Source organism: Scyliorhinus torazame, chromosome 6 (genome assembly GCF_047496885.1).
Source record: "Scyliorhinus torazame isolate Kashiwa2021f chromosome 6, sScyTor2.1, whole genome shotgun sequence".
NCBI lineage: Eukaryota > Metazoa > Chordata > Chondrichthyes > Carcharhiniformes > Scyliorhinidae > Scyliorhinus > Scyliorhinus torazame.
In genome coordinates, this window is record NC_092712.1 from 60,415,576 (window position 1) to 60,433,022 (window position 17,447).

Below are 17,447 nucleotides of genomic sequence, written 5' to 3' on the forward strand. Positions count from 1 at the left end.
TGGCACAGGGAGTAATCCCGAGATTACAACCCTCGAGGTCCTGTCCTTTAACTTTCTGCCTAGCTCCCTGAACTCCTGCTGCAGGACCTCATGCCCCTTCCTGCCTATGTCGTTAGTACCAATATGTACAACGACCTCTGCCTGTTTGCCCTCCCCCTTCAGGATTCCCTCTACCCGTTCGGAGACATCCTGGACCCTGGCACCAGGGAGGCAACATACCATCCTGGAGTCTCTTTCACGCCCACAGAAGCGCCTATCTGTGCCCCTGACTATAGAGTCCCCTATAACTATTACTCTTCTGCGCTTTGACCCTCCCTTCTGAACATCAGAGCCAGCCGTGGTGCCACTGCTCTGATTAAGGCTAAGAATGGTGCTGTTAGTGGCACATAAAGAGATTAGAATGTGTGAATGGCAGAACAAAGATAAGCAGTGTGTAAAGGCAACTAGGAACAGTTGGCCCAAGTGGAGTAGGAGGAGGGGGAGATAAATGGTGAGTGAAAAACAGATTAATGGAGGAAATGAAAATAAAAATAAATTGATAGAAATAAAAATGGGATAAAGTTGATGGAGAGAGTTCACAGTCTGAGGTTGTTGAACTTAAGTCCAGAAGGCTATAACATACCTAATTGGAAGAGAAGGCACTGTTCCTCCAGTGAGCTCCACTGGAACATTTGCAGCAGGCCAAGGACAGACATGTGGACGTGAGAGCAGGGCGGTGAGTTGAAATGGAAAGCGAGAGGAAGGTCTGGGTCCTGCTTGCAGACGGACCGGAAGTGTTCTGCAAAGTGGTCATTGCTAAGACTCCTTGAACAGCAACTTCCAAACTATCTGGAAGGACAAAGGTGGCAGATGCATGGGAGCGCCACCACCTTTAACTTCCCCTCCATGCCATAAACCATCCTGACTTGGAACTATATTGCCATTTCTTCACTGTTGCTGGGTCAAAGTTCTGGAATGCCCTTGCTTATAGCACTGTGGATGCCCCAACAACACATGGACTGCAGTGGTTTAAGAAGGCGGCTCATCACCACCTTTTCAAGGGCAATTGGGGATGGACAAGCCAGTGAAGTCCATATCCCATGAATGAATAAAAAAAATGTTAGTTAACTCTGCTGCTGCTTGGCACATATTATTGGTCGTTTTTATTAATTACCCTTTCTAAATGATCAATTTATTGCTTTGACATCTTTTTGCTCAGCATGTTGTTTGTTTTCTTCATACCTTAGCTTTAATAAAAAAAATCATGCTTAATGTTGTGCCAAGCCAAATCTCAGGCAGCTGCTGTTGGGTTTCTTGCAGTCGGGGAATGAGAGGCTATAACAGAACTTCTAATTACTTTTTGCAGGGCTGGCAAAAGGGGTTACTTTTGCTCTGTTGGAAATAGGGAGCATTTTCAACACTATGGTGGCATCTGTGCAGAGAACAAGGTCAGTGGCCATTTGTCAGAACTAGTTCAGATCATGGGTCTGAATCGTTGACTACATTTCTCTCTGCATATACGCTGCCTGGCCTGCTGAATATATCCAGCATTTCCTGTTTATATTTCAGATTTCCAGCATCTGCAGTACTTTGCTCTCCTATTGCCTGCCCCATGTTGAACATTTCTAAGTGTAGTTGATTTTGATTTAAAATGAAAAAATATTTATCACTCGACGCAAAGTGTAATTTTCCCGTTAACAAAGCCCAGTTGTGTGGGTAGCAGTATCATATTCTTGCAGGTGAATTGATTTAATTTACTGAAAGGCCTTTTTTGCCATTTTTAAACTTAGAATTGAAACCAGAGTAATGCGCCAATAGAATGTCACTGGTAGTTCAAGATATTCTCATTTGCACATAGGATTGTTTTGTTTTGCAGCGCTTGAGGTTCAAGTCTTTTCGAGTTGCTGTCCAGATATTGCAACAGTTCAAAGAAGCCGAGCTGGTTGCATAATATGAATGGCCAATTTGTATGTAATTGTCTGGCAAAGTCACGGTTGTAAAATACTTAAACCTGGGCTTTCAATAGGCTTTATAAATAGAGGCATAGGGTACAAAAGCTGAAAAGTTTTGTTCAACCTAAATAAAACCGTTGTCCCCACTTTGACTATGGCTCCCAATTCACTCAAAAGGATGTGAGGGGGAGGGTTAAAATGGGCCTGTACACAGGAAAAGCACCAAGACCCATGATTTTGCTGCCTGGCGATATTGAAGTACAAGATTAAGGAAGACTTGCTGCAATTGTTTCTCTCCTTGGGCAGTCCCTTGGGATTGAGAATTACTTCCACTCCTATTTGGGTTCTGAGATGAGTCAAATACGCAATCCATAGATTCTGCAAACGTGATGGTTTTTGGAAATTTCTACAACGCCTTAACTTTGCCTCTCTACATTCCCAACAAAGCCTCTTGATGTGTTTGGTGCCTTCCTGAATGAACCTTCTCCATTTTGATCAATCATAAGCCAGTGATTCCCATGAGTTAGTGGGGATAATTGACCTCTTCAGGGACACTTTGTGCGCATCCCTAAAGAAATTCCATTGTCCTCGTTTGTGTCTGCTGCTACTGTGAATGGATTCCAAGCAGAAAAGTTGTTTCAGGAGTTTGGTGTCGGGTGTACAAGCTACAGGCCTACCCAGCAGAACTAGTTTTTGACTGATTAGTGCCTGCACGCTGGCTTGGGTGAGGATACTACAGCTGGACTGCTTTTCTTGCCACCAGGTTTGGAGGATCTTGCTAAGGCCCTGTTGGTGGTACTTCTCCAGTGGTTTGAGCTTGTTGACGCTTTTGCAAGCACAAGGATTACTGATGCCTGATAAACAATGACATCCAGTCTTGGTTTGAGATCCTGGTCTGCAAATCCCTTTTCCTCAGTTGGCTGCAAACTGAGCCGACATATTGGAAGCGATGGTGAATTTTGTCAGCTATGTCAGCTTTTATCGAGTGGCGGCTTCCAAGGTGTGGAAAACGATCCATATTTTCCAGGATCATGTCAGATTTTGAGTTTATAAAAAAAATAATAAAAATTCCAATTAAGGGGCACAGCATGGCCAATCCACCCATCTTGCACATCTGCTGTTGGGGTGAGACCCACGCAGACATGGCAAGAACATGTAAGCTCCAAACGGTCAGTGACCTGGGGCTGGGATTGAACCCGGGTCCTCGGTGCCTTGAGGCAGCAGTGCTAACCACTATGCCATCCAGATTTTGCATTCTTGATTGATGAAGGCAGATGTTGTGGGTGCTAGTTGGAGCATGACCGTGGCTTTCAGGGAATTAAGAACCGTAGAAGGTTTACGGCACAGGAAGAGGATGAAAACCTTCTGAAAGGCCAAATAAAACACACCCACTGGCTCCCCTTCAGCTCTACTCGTTACATCCTCCAAGAATTCCAGTAGATTATTCGAGCAAGATTTCCCTTTCATAAATCCATGCTGACCGATCCTGCCACGGTTTTCCAAGTGCTCTGCTATAAAATCTTTAATAATGGATTCTAGAATTTTCCCCACAACCGATGTCAGGCTTACCGGTCTAAAGTTCCCTGTTTTCTCTCTACCTTCCTTTTTAAATAGTGGGGTTACATTAGCTACCTTCCAATCTGTAGGAACTGTTCCAGAATCTCCACTATTTCTAGAGCCAATTCCTTAAGTACTCTGGGATGTAGATTATCAGGCCCTGAGGGTTTATCGGCCTTCAATCCCATCAATTTCTCCCAATACCATTTCTCTACTAATACTGATCTCCTTCAGGCCCTGCCTCTCACTAAATCCTGTGTTCTCCAACATTTTTGGTAAGATATTTATATTCTCCTTTGGGAAGATGGAACCAAAGTATTTATTTAGTTGGTCAGCCATTTCTTTATTCCGCATTGTAAATTCCCCTGTCTCTGACTGTCTTCACCAATCTTTTTCTCACATACCTATAGAAACTTTCACAGTCAGTTCTAATGTCCCCCGCAAACTTGAACTCATGCTCTATTTTCCCCTTGTCTTGTGAGAAATGGGTGTTTACTACTGCAGTGATGTAAGAGTGGGTGGAGCTGGGCTGTCTGTCAGCTTTTTACTTTCGTTTTTGAACAGGCTGCAGGGTGTGTTTTGGTTTCGTTTTCAGTGTTGGAGCTGAAGCCAGACCAAGCAGGTGTATTGCTGTTCTCTCTGCCATCAAAAGACTATCTCTTGATCATTTGGTGAATTCAGAATTATAAATGTTCTCAGTAGTGAATGTAAACCTAATGTGCTTCTGTTGAAAGGTGTTTTTAAGTCGTATGGATGTTAAAAGGAAAGCTTAAAGGATTACTTAGTGTTGTAGTCTTTGGGGGTTGTATTTGAATTAATGGTTGCTAAGATGTTTTAAAAAGGTTAACTTGAGTTCATAGAATAAACGTTGTTTTGCTTTAAAAAATACTTTTCCATGGGCGGCATGGACATTGCAGCCTACTTGTGACAAGTGATTTTAATTTCCTAAAAGTCATGTCCAAGCTTGCCGGAACAAAGAGATGATAACTACAGATAAGGGCCAACAAAGACATGGAGCTGAATTTTTAAAATACTGTCTGAACTGCTTCCAGATTTTCAGGGTGGACACCGCGACCGGACTCAAAGAAAATCTCATAAGAGAGAACAGAAGAAGCGAGGCAGTTACTAAAATACCCAAACTAGAGTCCCTACAAAAAACCGCCTCCATTTGCCCAAAAATGGAACTCAGATCACCAAACCACCCCAGCACTCCAATTGACTCTCTATTCCACTGGAGAAACATCCTATGGATCCTTGGGGTCTTTCCCGCCCAAATAAAGGAGGGCACTAACTTACTAACTCTAGCAAAAAAGGATTTGAGGAGAAAAATGGAGAGACACTGAAAAAGAACTGGACCCTGCCCGCCAAGGACAGGGGGAACATCGAAACCCGAGTGAAATATTTGACTTTCCCAAAGCATTCCGCAACCTAGTCTGGTCCCTTACCCGCAAATGAGTCTCCTGCAGAAACACCACATCAGCATTCAAACCTTTCATGTGAGCAAATACCCTCTACCTTTTCACTGGCCATTCAACCCCCCTATATATGTTCCAGGTGACCAGTGAAATTCTTTCTCTCCCCCCCCCCCCCTCACTCCCCTCGAACCAAAGTCAGTCATTTCCAGCAGAAGGGGTCATCCAGCAGCTGCATAGAGAGCACAAGCACCAGGCCCACCCAAATGGCTGCCAATCCCACCAGCATGTCTGTGCAGAGTCTGCACGTTCTCCCTGTGCCTGCGTGGGTTTCCTCCAGGTGCTCAAGTTTCCTCCCAGAGTCCAAAGACGTGCAGGTTAGGTGGATTGGTCATGATAAATTGCCCTTAGTGACCAAAAAGGTTAGGCAGCATGGTAGCACAAGTGGATAGCACTGTGGCTTCACAGCGCCAGGGTCCCAGGTCCGATTACCAGCTGGGTCACTGTGCGGAGTCTGCATGTTCTCCTCGGGTCTGCATGGGTTTCCTCCGGGTGCCCCGGTTTCCTCCCACAGTCCAAAGACATGCAGGTTAGGTGGATTGGTCAAGATAAATTGCCCTTAGTGACCAAAAAGTTTAGGAGGGGTTATTGGGTTATGGGGATAGGGTGGAAGTGAGGGCTTAAGTGGGTCGGTGCAGCCTCGATGGGCCGAATGGCCTCCTTCTGCAGGCTAGGTGGATTGGCCATGCTAAATTGCCCTTGGGTTAGGTGGAGTTACTGGGTTACGGGGATGGGGTGGAGATGTGGGCTTAAGTGGGTGCTCTTTCCAAGTGCCAGTGCAGACTCGATGAGCCGAATGACCCCTGTATGTTTCACCCAATGCTGGTGTTTATGTAGTTACATTGTGTACCTTGTGTTGTCCTATTATGTATTTTATTTTATTTTTATGTACTTAATGATCTGGTGAGCTGCTCGCAGAAAAATACTTTTCACTGTACCTCGGTACAGGTGACAATAAACAAAATCCAATCCAATCCACTGTAGATTCTATGATACTGCCACCGGACGTCCACCAGCCATGATTGCATTGAATGGCAAAGCATGCTCAGGGGTGGGGAGGGACGGACACACACACACACACACACACACACACACACACACCTACGTTCTACTATATTTCCTGTGTTCTTATGGCTTGGTGCTGGTTGGTCAGTGTTTCTATATCTGTTTGAAATAATTTGCCTTTTATTTTGAAAAAAATTCATGGCCACAACACTTTACAACTATGAAGTATTTTTGAAGTGTAGTTACCGTTGTAACATAGGAACCAAAACCAGTGAGCACACTCTCAAGCCGTCGAGAACTCTCTTGCTCTTTGAGTCGTACAATGGGATCATTTGTTTGAACCTGAGGACAGAGGGGCTGGGGTGGACCTCTGCCAAAACTTGGCATCTCCAACAGTGCAGCACTCAGTACTATACTGGAATGTCAGATAACGCCAGTGAATAGGGTTGCTTTGATATCAAGTGTGCCATTAAATGCAACTCTATAGGATTGGTGATCCAGCTAGTGTGAATGGAGACATCAAAATCTTCCTTGGGCTGTAGGTTTCCAGGATACCACTGGTATGAACATGTGAATTAAGAGCAGGAGTAGGCCACTGGTCTCCTCTAGCCTGCTCTACCATGCTCAGCAAGAATCTAGCTGCGCCTTAAAAATATTCAATCAAGCTCTGCCTTAAATGTATTCAAAGACCTTGCTTCCACTGTCCTTTTAAGGGAGAGAATTACAACCCTCGGAGAAATATATTTTCTTATTTCTGTCTTAAAAGGGTAACACCTTATTTTTAAACAGTGACTCCCTAATGCTAGATTCTCCCACAAGAGGAAGCATCCTTTCTGCATCCAATCTGCCAATACCCCTCAGGATCATGTATGTTTCAGTGAAGTCATTTCTTACTCTTCTGAACCCCAGTGGATACTAGTTTAGTCTGTCCTCAAGACAGCCAGCCCATTCCAGATGTTAATCTCGTAAGCCTTTTCTGAACTGCTTCAAGTGTATTTACATCCTTAACTAACATACCAATACTGTACATTTTATTCCAGATGTGGTCTCACCATTGCCCTGTATAACTGAAGCGTGATCTACCAACTCTTGTATTCAATTCCCCTTGCAATAAACAATAACATTCTATTAGCTTTTCTAATTACTTGCAGTACCTGTATACTAACCTTTTGTGATTAATGCACTAGGATACCCAGATCCCTCTGCATCTCAGAGCTCTGCAATTTCTTGCCACTTAAGATAATATGCTGCTTTTTATTCCTGTCAAAATGCACAATTTCGCCTTTCCCCACAATATATTGCATTTGCCAGACTGTTGAGCACTCACCTAGCCTGTCTATATCCTTTTGTAGGCTCCTTATGTCCTCTTCACAGCCTATCTGGTGTCATCAGAAAATGTAGCAATTATACCTTCATCCCTTCTTCCAAATCATTGGCATAAATTTTAAGAGTTGAGGCCCCAGCACTGATCCATGATGCACACCACTCATTACATCTTGCTAACCAGAAAATAACCAATTTCTGTCTACTGTTTCCTGTAAGCTAGCCAAATGTTTATCCATGCCAGTCTGCTATCCACTATGCCATGGACTTTTATTTCTTTTTAGAAAAATGTTTTTATTGGTGTTTTTCAATTTTACAGAGGGATACTTTTAACGGATGATGTGTCTGATATTTACATGCTGTGGAGATGCCGGCGTTGGTCTGGGGTGGGCACATTAAGAAGTCTTACAACACCAGGTTAAAGTCCAACAGGTTTGTTTCGAATCACTAGCTTTTGGAGTGCAGCTCCTTCATCAGGTGAGTGACTCGCCTGATGCAGGAACTGCGCTCCGAAAGCTAGTGATTTGAAACAAACCTTTTGGACTTTAACCTGGTGTTGTAAGACTTCTTACTGATATTACATGTAGATGTACAGTTTCTTAATATACCTTCTCCCCGTCCCCCCATACCCTCTCTTCCACCCTGGGTGTCCCTACTGCTGAGCTCCTATCCTCTGTTCTGTGACTTTTGTTGTTGACCGTGTAGGTTCGGGGAGGGGGGGGGGGCCTTCCTACATCCTCCCTACATCCTCCCCTACCCCCTATTTTCCCCCAATACTTCTCTCTGTGGTTCCCTTGGGTTTCCTCCTCACCCCTTCCCCCTTTGTACCTCCTTGTAGTATGCGTTCTTGTCTGCTCTCCCCCTCTTTCCCTAGTCACTGTTGGCCCCGAACAGGTCTTTGGAACAGATCAGCAAATTACCCCTACGCTTTGTGGAAGCCCACTTCCGACCCCCAGATGGTCTGCAAATGTGGGTGGTGCTGCTGATCACCAGCCGAGCAGGATTCTCCGATTAAGGAAGCAAAACCAAGGGCGTCGGCCCCTTTCCCCATATGTAGCTCTGACTGTTCCGGTACCCTGAAGATTGCCACTCCCGGGCACAGCTCTAACCTCACCCCCACAACCTTGGCCACCGCCTCAAAGAAGGCTGTCCAGAACCCCACAAGTCTGGAGCAGGTCCAGAACATGTGGGCATGATTGACCGGCCCTCCCTGGCATCATTCACATTTATCCTCCACCTCTGGGAAGAACTCTGGTCAGGTACGCTCTGTGCACCACTTTAAACAACATGAGGTTGAGCCTTGTGCAGGGGGAGGTGGAGTTGGCCCTGTTCAGCGCTTCGTTCCAGAGTCCCCAAGCCACTTCCGTCCCCAGTTCATCGTCCCATTTTCTTCTGGCTTCATCCACTGGTATTCTTGCCCTGTCCAGTAGCTGCCCATAGATGCTCCTGCAGTCCCCCCCCCCCCTTACTGTTCGTGTTTATCAGTTTCTCTAATGGTCTCTCGGGGCCCTGGGATATCTTGCCATCTCCTTGCGGAGAAAGTATTTGATTTGGAGGTGTCTGAGTTCCTATCCTGTCAGAAGTTCGAGGTCTTCCATCAGTTCACCCAAGGTTGCTAGTCTGTCCCCTATGTAGACGTTCCTGACTGTTAGCGTCCCCCTGTCCTGTCTCCATTTTTTAAAGGTGGTGGCAAGCATGGCAGGTGGGAATTTGTGGTTTCCACAGATTGGGGCAATGGGAGACATCTCGGTTGGACCAAAATATTGCCTCATTTGGTTCCATGTCTTGAGTGTGGCTACCACCACTGGGCATGATATGTATTTCATCGGGGGGGGGGGGGGGGGAGAATGGAAGAGTTGCCATGGTGAGGGCCCGGAGGGTCGTTCCCTTGCAGGAAAACTCCTCCATCCTCATCCATTCCATATTGGGTTTACATATCCATCCCCTCACTCTCTCCACTGTAGCTGCCCAGTGGTAGTAGTGTAGAATTCCATCCATATTTTTCTTCCTTTGCAGTGTCAATTGGGGTTCTTGGGTTCTTAGCCCCCACACAAATGCCATGATCATTTTGTCTGTGTTGTGGAAGAAGAACTTTGGGGATGATGACCGGTATGGATCTGAACAGGAAGAGGAACCTAGGCAGCACATTTATTTTGATCATCTGCACTCTCCCCTTCGGACTTTTATTTCTGCAATAACTTGCCACCTTATCAAATGCTTTCTGGAAATCTAAGTACAGTACATCCATCGGTTCCTTTTTATCTACAACACATGTTACTTGAAAGAGCTCCAATAAATTGGTTAAATATGACTTTCGTTTCACAAAGCTTTGTTGTCTCTGCCTGATTACCTTGAGTTTATCGAAGTACCTGCTATAACATGGAATACCTACAGTGCAGAAGGAGGCCATTTGGTCCATTGAGTCTCCACCGACCCTCCGAAAGAGCACCCTACCGAGGCCCACTCCCCCGCCCTAACGCTATTATTCCATAACTCCACCTAACCTTTGGACACTAAAGGGCAATTTAGCATGGGCAATCCATCTAACCTGCACATCTTTGGATTGTGGGAGGAAACCGGAGCACCCGGCGGAAACCCACACAGATGCAGGGAGAACGTGTGCCACTGTTTTGCCATCTTTGACATCTTATCTTCTGACAACAAAAGGAACTAACGTAGCCATGGAATCAAATCAATTGAAAGTGGAGCCACTAAAATGAAAGGATTGTCAATGACCCAAATTAACATGGGATTTCATTAGATGAAATGATTTTGCCCTGACACACACTCCCTCACTCCCACATTGATGCTTTGTATATAATTAACCTCTTTTCAACTTCTTGTTGCACTCTGTCGTAGCACCATTTCGCCTCACAAAATGATGATCGCTGTCACATTTAGACTGCAAAAAGATTGGTAAATATCAGTGACCGCACTCTCATATTACCTCTGAGCAATGACATGAGAGATATTCTAGTATTTTTTAATGCTTCTGCATTCTTTTAGAGCTTTTGGTTGACTAGGCTAAACAGGTAGCCAATTGCATGATGCAAGTCTTGGATCAAACAAGCTGTGCACCTGTTCCAACATAATGGTAAATCAAGCTCCGTGTGTATGTATAACCGAACAAAGTAAATAGCTTGTTGGGTCATAACTTCAAATCGTAGCAGTGGGATGTATTTTCATTTAATAGCATAAGCATTTAAACAGCTCACCATGTTTAAATTGGAAAATCAATGGTAAATAGAATTATGGGGTCACTTTGGAATATTTTACAGTTAAATATAACAGCATCTCTTTTGCTCCAAGACTTCAGATGTGCTGCTTTTGTACTGCTGGCAAAATTGTGTTTGCTATATTTTACTTTGGACAGATTATTCTATGTGCATTGCCAAATGTGCTCTCGCAGCAGCTAATGACTTGGTGGGCCTTTTACCAACTGTACTCCGTTGCAATTGCTTTAGTTTGTCAATAAGATGGATTAGCAATTTACTGAGCATTTCCTTTTGTAAGATATTTGTAATGCAGTAAAGAGACTGAGTTAACTGTTGACCTCTTGGGGACATGGAGGCATTTGGGCAGCACAGTACTGTTGCTTCACAGCACCAGGGTCCCAGGTTTGATTCCCGGCTTGGGTCACTGTGTGCGGCCAGGGTCCTAGGTTCGATTCCCGGCTTGCGTCACGGTCTGTGCGGACGGTCTGCACATTCTCCCGATGTCCGCGTGGGTTTCCTCTGGGTTTTCCGGTTTCCTCCCACAAATCCCGAAAGACGTGCTGTTAGGTAATTTGGACATTCTGAATTCTCCTTCCATGTACCCGAACAGGCGCCGGAGTGTGTTGACTAGGGGCCTTTCATAGTAACTTCATTGTAGTGCTAATGTAAGGCTACTTGTGACAATAAAGATTATTATTATTCGTGGTATTGCCACTGGATTAGTAATCCAGCGACCCAGGATAATGCTGTGGGGTCCCGTGTTCAAATCTCCCCAATCTCCCCATGGCAGATGATGAAATTTGAATTCAGTAAAAATCTGGAATTAAAAATCAAATGATGACCATCGATTGTCACAAAAACCCATCTGGTCTGGCCTACATGTGACTCCAGATCCACAGCCATGTGGTTGACTCTTAAATGCCCTCTGAAATTGCCATTTAGTTCAAGACAGTTGGATGTACAATAAATGCTGGCAGAGCCAATGATACCTGCATCCCAGAATAAGGAAATGAAATAAAATGAAATGAAAATCGCTTATTGTCACAAGTAGGCTTCAAATGAAATTACTGTGACAAGCCCCTAGTCTCCACATTCCGGCGCCTGTTCGGGGAGGCTGGTACGGGAATTGAACTGTGCTGCTGGCCTGCCTTGGTCTGCTTTAAAAGCCAGCGATTTAGCCCTGTGCTAAACCAGCCTTAATTAAAACCCTTAAAAAACTCCTTAATTCAAGTAAGAAAGAAAGAAAAGTGTAGAATTACTGGTGGCAAGGAAACATTACAACATTACAATGTCCATGTCAAGTATATCTGAAAAATGTTTAGTCAAATACTTTGGAACAGGCTACTACAATTGAACATCACTGAATAAATATGTTCTGCCTTTTATGGCTTTCTGTCTGTTTCTGGCTGTAGGGGAGCTAATACAATGGCCCAGGGTGACAAAGGAACTGCAGTTCAGCTCACTCTCAGTTTCCCACAGCGTTTTTACAGGCTTCTCAGCGTAGATGTCCTTGTTTAAAAAGTTTACATTTCTAACCTTTGTTTTCCGAGAGAATAAGATTGCATGCACAATTATTTTTTCAGTGCAGGTGAAGTTGTTTGGTAGTAATTATCACCTTTGCCATTTTAAATCTCATTTACTTCTGAATGGACCCGTTCTAATTCTTTCGACCATCATCAGTGTGGAACTAGTAGGCCAATACAGAAAGCCCACACTGTTGCAGTCATTTCAGTACTGAGTCTATTGGCGAGGGCTACATCAGCACACTGTGTACAGGAATGGGGTATTTCTGACAGCAACCTCCGGCTTTCTGATCTTGATTGTGCATGTGTGAACGTCCAAAGTTCTCGTCTGATTGATCCCATAATAATGGCGAGCACTGGTAGCCTCACCATGCTTATTATTGAGTCAATATTCTCTTCTCTGAGTTTAAATGTATGTAGTAAAGCCACTACAATATGTATATTGCACAATATGTTTCCAGAACCCTGCTATTTAGGCCATTCAGAAAGCATATGTTTTTGTTACAAACATTGACCTGTTTTAAGCTGTCTTTTGACCTCGGATAGGTGGAGATGTTTGAATATTAGATTTCAGGTTTAAATTCAACACCAGTTTTTAATAATTATATAAATATTTTTCTTATGTTTCTGGCAATGCACACATGAAAGACAGTATTGGAAATCAACAGAGTTCCTTGTTTCCTAATCATTAAACTGTATATTAGTGCAGTTTTTTTCAATTTTCTTTTGCCCGGGACCCATTTGTGCCACATCCTACACAACCCATGCCGCCCGAACTTCGCGACCCACCATTTTCACTTCTTTAATGTGACAGGTGAGCCTGCTTGGTCCTCATGATCTCACTTGCTTTGTTATTCAATGTTACTTTTCTGATAATTACTTCAGCTGATGATTTAAGATCTCACTGCACCGTTGAAAGAAATGGTTTGTCCTCTAACTCGCCATGCTTAGTCTTCAAATGTCTTTGAAGTTTTAAGGGTTTTAAACTTTCATTTGCCAGCGCTTTCCTGCATCTAAAACACATGAACGTTGCATCCTGATTTGCAGTAGCAAAATTAATAAACCACACCTCATGTAATCATCTTTATGCTGCTTTGTTCCTGTTTACAGCTTCTTCATGGGCTGTTCCCCAGAGGCCCTGCGTACAGGGCATGTGACCTGTTCCTTGCCGCCGCTCCAGACAGGAAGACTCCCTTTAAAAAAAATAAATACATCTGCTCCAGCGCGTTGATCTCAAGAGGAGGTGTTTGCCTCGCTAGGCTCCGGGCCTGTGCACTGCAGAGTGGGTATGCAAGCGCGGAACGGCTGGCATTCTGAAAGCCAGTCGCGGCCGGCATTTTTAAAAACCGATCAGGCTGTTGGTCACTATCTCCTGTGATCAGGAATGCCACGACGGATTGCCCTGCGATCAGAAATGCCACGGCGCATGGCCCCGCGACCCACCCGTAGGTCATGACATTGGGTTTGAAAATTGCTGTATTAGTGTATTGCTCTCAGTGTTTTTAATTCTCTTTTTTCCAGTTTTACCTGTTGTCCAATCTATTTCTTATTTCTTTCTACTGTTACAGATTTTGCAGGTCACAAAAACATGCTGCCTATTTGTCTACTTCCAATTGGGAGTAAATCATGTCTTGAAGAATCTTCTCCAATAATTTCTCTTACCACTGACGTAACGCTTACCGGCCCGTAATTTCCTGGATTATCCTTGCTACCCTCCTTAAACAAAGGAATAACATTAGCTATTCTTCAGACCTCACCTATAGCCAGTGAGGATACAAAGATTTCTGTCCAGCCACCAGCAAATCCCTCTCTTGCCTCCCTCAGTATCCTGGGATATATCCCATCAGGCCCCGAGGGACCTATCTACCGTAATGTTTTTCAAGACGCCCAACACCACTTTCTTTTTGACCTCAATGTAACCCAAACTATCGACACTCCCTTCCCCAGACTCATCATCCACCAAGTCCTTCTCTTTGGTGAATAATGATGCAAAGTACGCATTGAGTGTCTCGCCCATTTCCTCTGGTTCCACGCATAGGATGCAGAGCTGGGCTGAGAAGTGGCAGATGGAGTTTAACCCTGAAAAGTGTGAGGTTGTCCATTTTGGAAGGACAAATATGAATGCGGAATACATGGTTAACGGTAGGGTTGTTGGCAATGTGGAGGAGCAGAGAGATCTTGGGGTCTATGTTCATACATCTTTGAAAGTTGCCACTCAAGTGGATAGAGCTGTGAAGAAGGCCTATGGTGTGCTAGTGTTCATTAACAGAGGGATTGAATTTAAGAGCCGTGAGGTGATGATGCAGCTGTACAAAACCTTGGTAAGGCCATATTTGGAGTACTGTGTACAGTTCTGGTCGCCTCATTTTAGGAAGGATGTGGAAGCTTTGGAAAAGGTGCAAAGGAGATTTACCAGGATGTTGCCTGGAATGGAGAGTGGGTCTTACGAGGAAAGGTTGAGGGTGCTAGGCCTTTTCTCATTAGAACGGAGAAGGATGAGGGGTGACTTGATAGAGGTTTATAAGATGATCAGGGGAATAGATAGAGTGGACAGTCAGAGACTTTTTCCCCGGGTGGAACAAACCATTACAAGGGGACATAAATTTAAGGTGAATGGTGGAAGATATAGGGGGGATGTCAGAGGTAGATTCTTTACCCAGAGAGTAGTGGGGGCATGGAATACACTGCCTGTGGAAGTAGTTGAGTCGGAATCATTAGGGACCTTCAAGCAGCTATTGGATAGGTACATGGATCACGGTAGAATGATATAGTGTAGATTAATTTGTTCTTAAGGGCAGCACGGTAGCATTGTGGATAGCACAATTGCTTCACAGCTCCAGGATCCCAGGTTCGATTACAGCTTGGGTCACTGTCTGTGCGGAGTCTGCACATCCTCCCCGTGCGTGCGTGGGTTTCCTCCGGGTGCTCCGGTTTCCTCCCACAGTCCAAAGATGTGCAGGTTAGGTGGATTGGCCATGATAAATTGCCCTTAGTGTCCAAAATTGCCCTTAGTGTTGGGTGGGGTTACTGGGTTATGGGGATAGGGTGGAGGTGTTGACCTTGGGTCGGGTGCTCTTTCCAAGAGCTGGCGCAGACTCGATGGGCCGAATGGCCTCCTGCACTGTAAATTCTATGATCTATGATTAATCTGGGACAAAGGTTTGGCACAACATCGTGGGTCGAAGGGCCTGTTCTGTGCTGTATTTTCTATGTTCTATAGATTCCCTTCTGTCCTTGAGTGGGCCAACCCTTTCCCTGGCTACCCTCTTGCTCTTTATATACATGTAAAAAGCCGTAGGATTTTCATTAATCCTGTTTGCCAATGACTTTTCATGACCCGTTTTAGCTCTCCTGACTCCTTGCTTATGCCCCTTCCGACTTTCCTTGTATTCCTCACCAGCTTCATCTGTTCCCAGTCTTCTAGCCCTTACAAATGCTTCCTTTTTCTTTTGGTCTTGGTTCAATATCCCTCATTATGCAAGGTTCCCAAAACTTGCCATACTTATGCTTCTTCCTCACAGGAACATGTCGGTCCTGAATTCCTATCAATTGACATTTGAAACCCTCTCACATGCCAGATGTTGATTTACCCTACCACCCCAATCTAGATTCTTCAGTTCCTGCCAAATATTGTTATAATTAGCCTTCCCCCAATTTAGCACCTTCACCTGAGAACTACTTTAACCTTTGTCCAACAGTGCCGTAAAACTTTCTGAATTATGGTCACGGTTCCCGAAATGCTCCCCTACTGAAACTTTGACCACCTGGCTGGGCTCATTCTTCAATACCAGGTTCAATATGGCCCATTCCCTAGTTGGACTATCTACACATTGTTTCAAGAAACCCTACTGGATGCTACTTACAAATTCTGCCCCATCCAAGCCTCTATCCCTAAGTGAGTCCCAGTCAATATAGGAGAAGTTAAAATCACCCACAAGAATCCTGCTGCTTTTACATCTTTCCAAACTCTGCCTACATATTTTCTATCTCTTGCAGGCCATTGGGAGGCCTATGGTAAACCCCCAACATTGTGACTGCACCCTTCCTATTCCTGAGCTCTACCCATATTGCCTCTCTGCATGAGCCCTCTGAGGCATCCTCTCGCAGTACAGCTGTGATATTCTCCTTTACCAGTAGTGCAAACCTCCCCCTTTACATCCCCCCCCCCCCCACCCTCTATCCTGTCTGAAACATCTAAATCCTGGAATGTTTAGCTGCCAATCCTGTCCCTCCCTCAATCAAGTCTCTTTAATGGCAACAACATTAGTTCCAAGTACTAATCCAAGCTCTTAAGTTCACCTGTACATTGACATGCGTATGAAAATGTTTCTTCTGGATTTTCCTTTCACCCTAGTTTCCCCCACCCCATTCCCCAAGTCAACCATTAAAATTGCAAGCTTTAAAAATGTAATTTCCTTACTTGCCAGTTTTTTTCCCTACTGAATGAATTGATTCCTTGCTGGTAGGCAATTCTATGGGTGCTATTTATTTTCTTCACCAAGTGGCTATTATTCATTTGTAAGCCATGCTAGTTTTCTGCTTTCCCATTTCACCTAGGATGATAAACTGAGGGTGAGGTAGTGTCATATTTCCATTGCGTTTCATAACTTTTGAAAATTCATTGGCAGTAAACAAAAAACTTTTCTAAATCAATTCTTCTGATAAAACATGAGATTCAAAAAAGAATTCTGTTAATGTTAGCACTGGGGAATATAACTGGCATATGTGTACCTTCAGGCCACTTCATTCACTGTATTGAAAATATTCTTACTTGTAACACAAGAACATAAGAACTAGATGCAGGAGTAGGCCATCTGGCCCTTCGAGCCAGCTCCGCCATTCAATGAGATCATGGCTGATCTTTTGGGGACTCAGCTCCACTTTCCTGTCCGAACACGATTCCTTTATTCTTAAAAAATAACTATCTATCTTTGTCTTGAAAACATTTAATAAAAGAGCCTCAACTGCTTCTCTGGACAGGGAATTCCATAGACTCTCAACCCTTTGGGTGAAGGAGTTCCTCCAAAACTTGGTCCTAAATCTACTTCCCCTTATTTTGAGGCTATGTCCCCCAGTTCTGCTTTCACTGCCAGTGGAAACAACCTCCCTGCATCTATCCTACCTATTCCCTTCATAATTTTATATGTTTATGTGTTCCTGCGCATCCTTCTAAATTCCAACGAGTACAGTCCCAGTCTACTCAACCTCTCCTCGTAATCCAACTCCCTCAACTCTGGGATTAACCTAGTGAATCTCCTCTGCACACCTTCTAGCGCTAGTACTTCCTTGAACACAATACTCCAGTTGTGGCCTCACTAACACCTTATACAGTTGCAGCATAACCTCCCTTGTCTTAAACTCCATCCCTCTAGCCATGAAGGACAAAACTCCATTTGCCTTTTTAATCACCTGTTGCACCTG

The 17,447-nt window shown here is 44.3% G+C and overlaps 1 protein-coding gene across 10 annotated transcripts in view; it reads left to right on the plus strand.

Annotated features, from left to right (window-relative positions):
• zmynd11 (zinc finger, MYND-type containing 11) overlaps window positions 1-17,447 on the plus strand; it is a 292,010-nt gene that overhangs the window by 53,916 nt on the left and 220,647 nt on the right. The window contains exon 2 of one of the 10 annotated variants that reach the window (XM_072508250.1): window positions 1,346-1,427. The exons of 7 other annotated variants lie outside the window; for them this stretch is intronic. In XM_072508250.1, coding sequence (XP_072364351.1) covers window positions 1,346-1,427 — 82 coding nt within the window. Of the gene's footprint in view, window positions 1-1,345; window positions 1,428-10,184; window positions 10,205-17,447 lie in introns of those variants that run through there. 2 more of the 10 variants (XM_072508254.1, XM_072508253.1) reach the window with 2 other exon arrangements.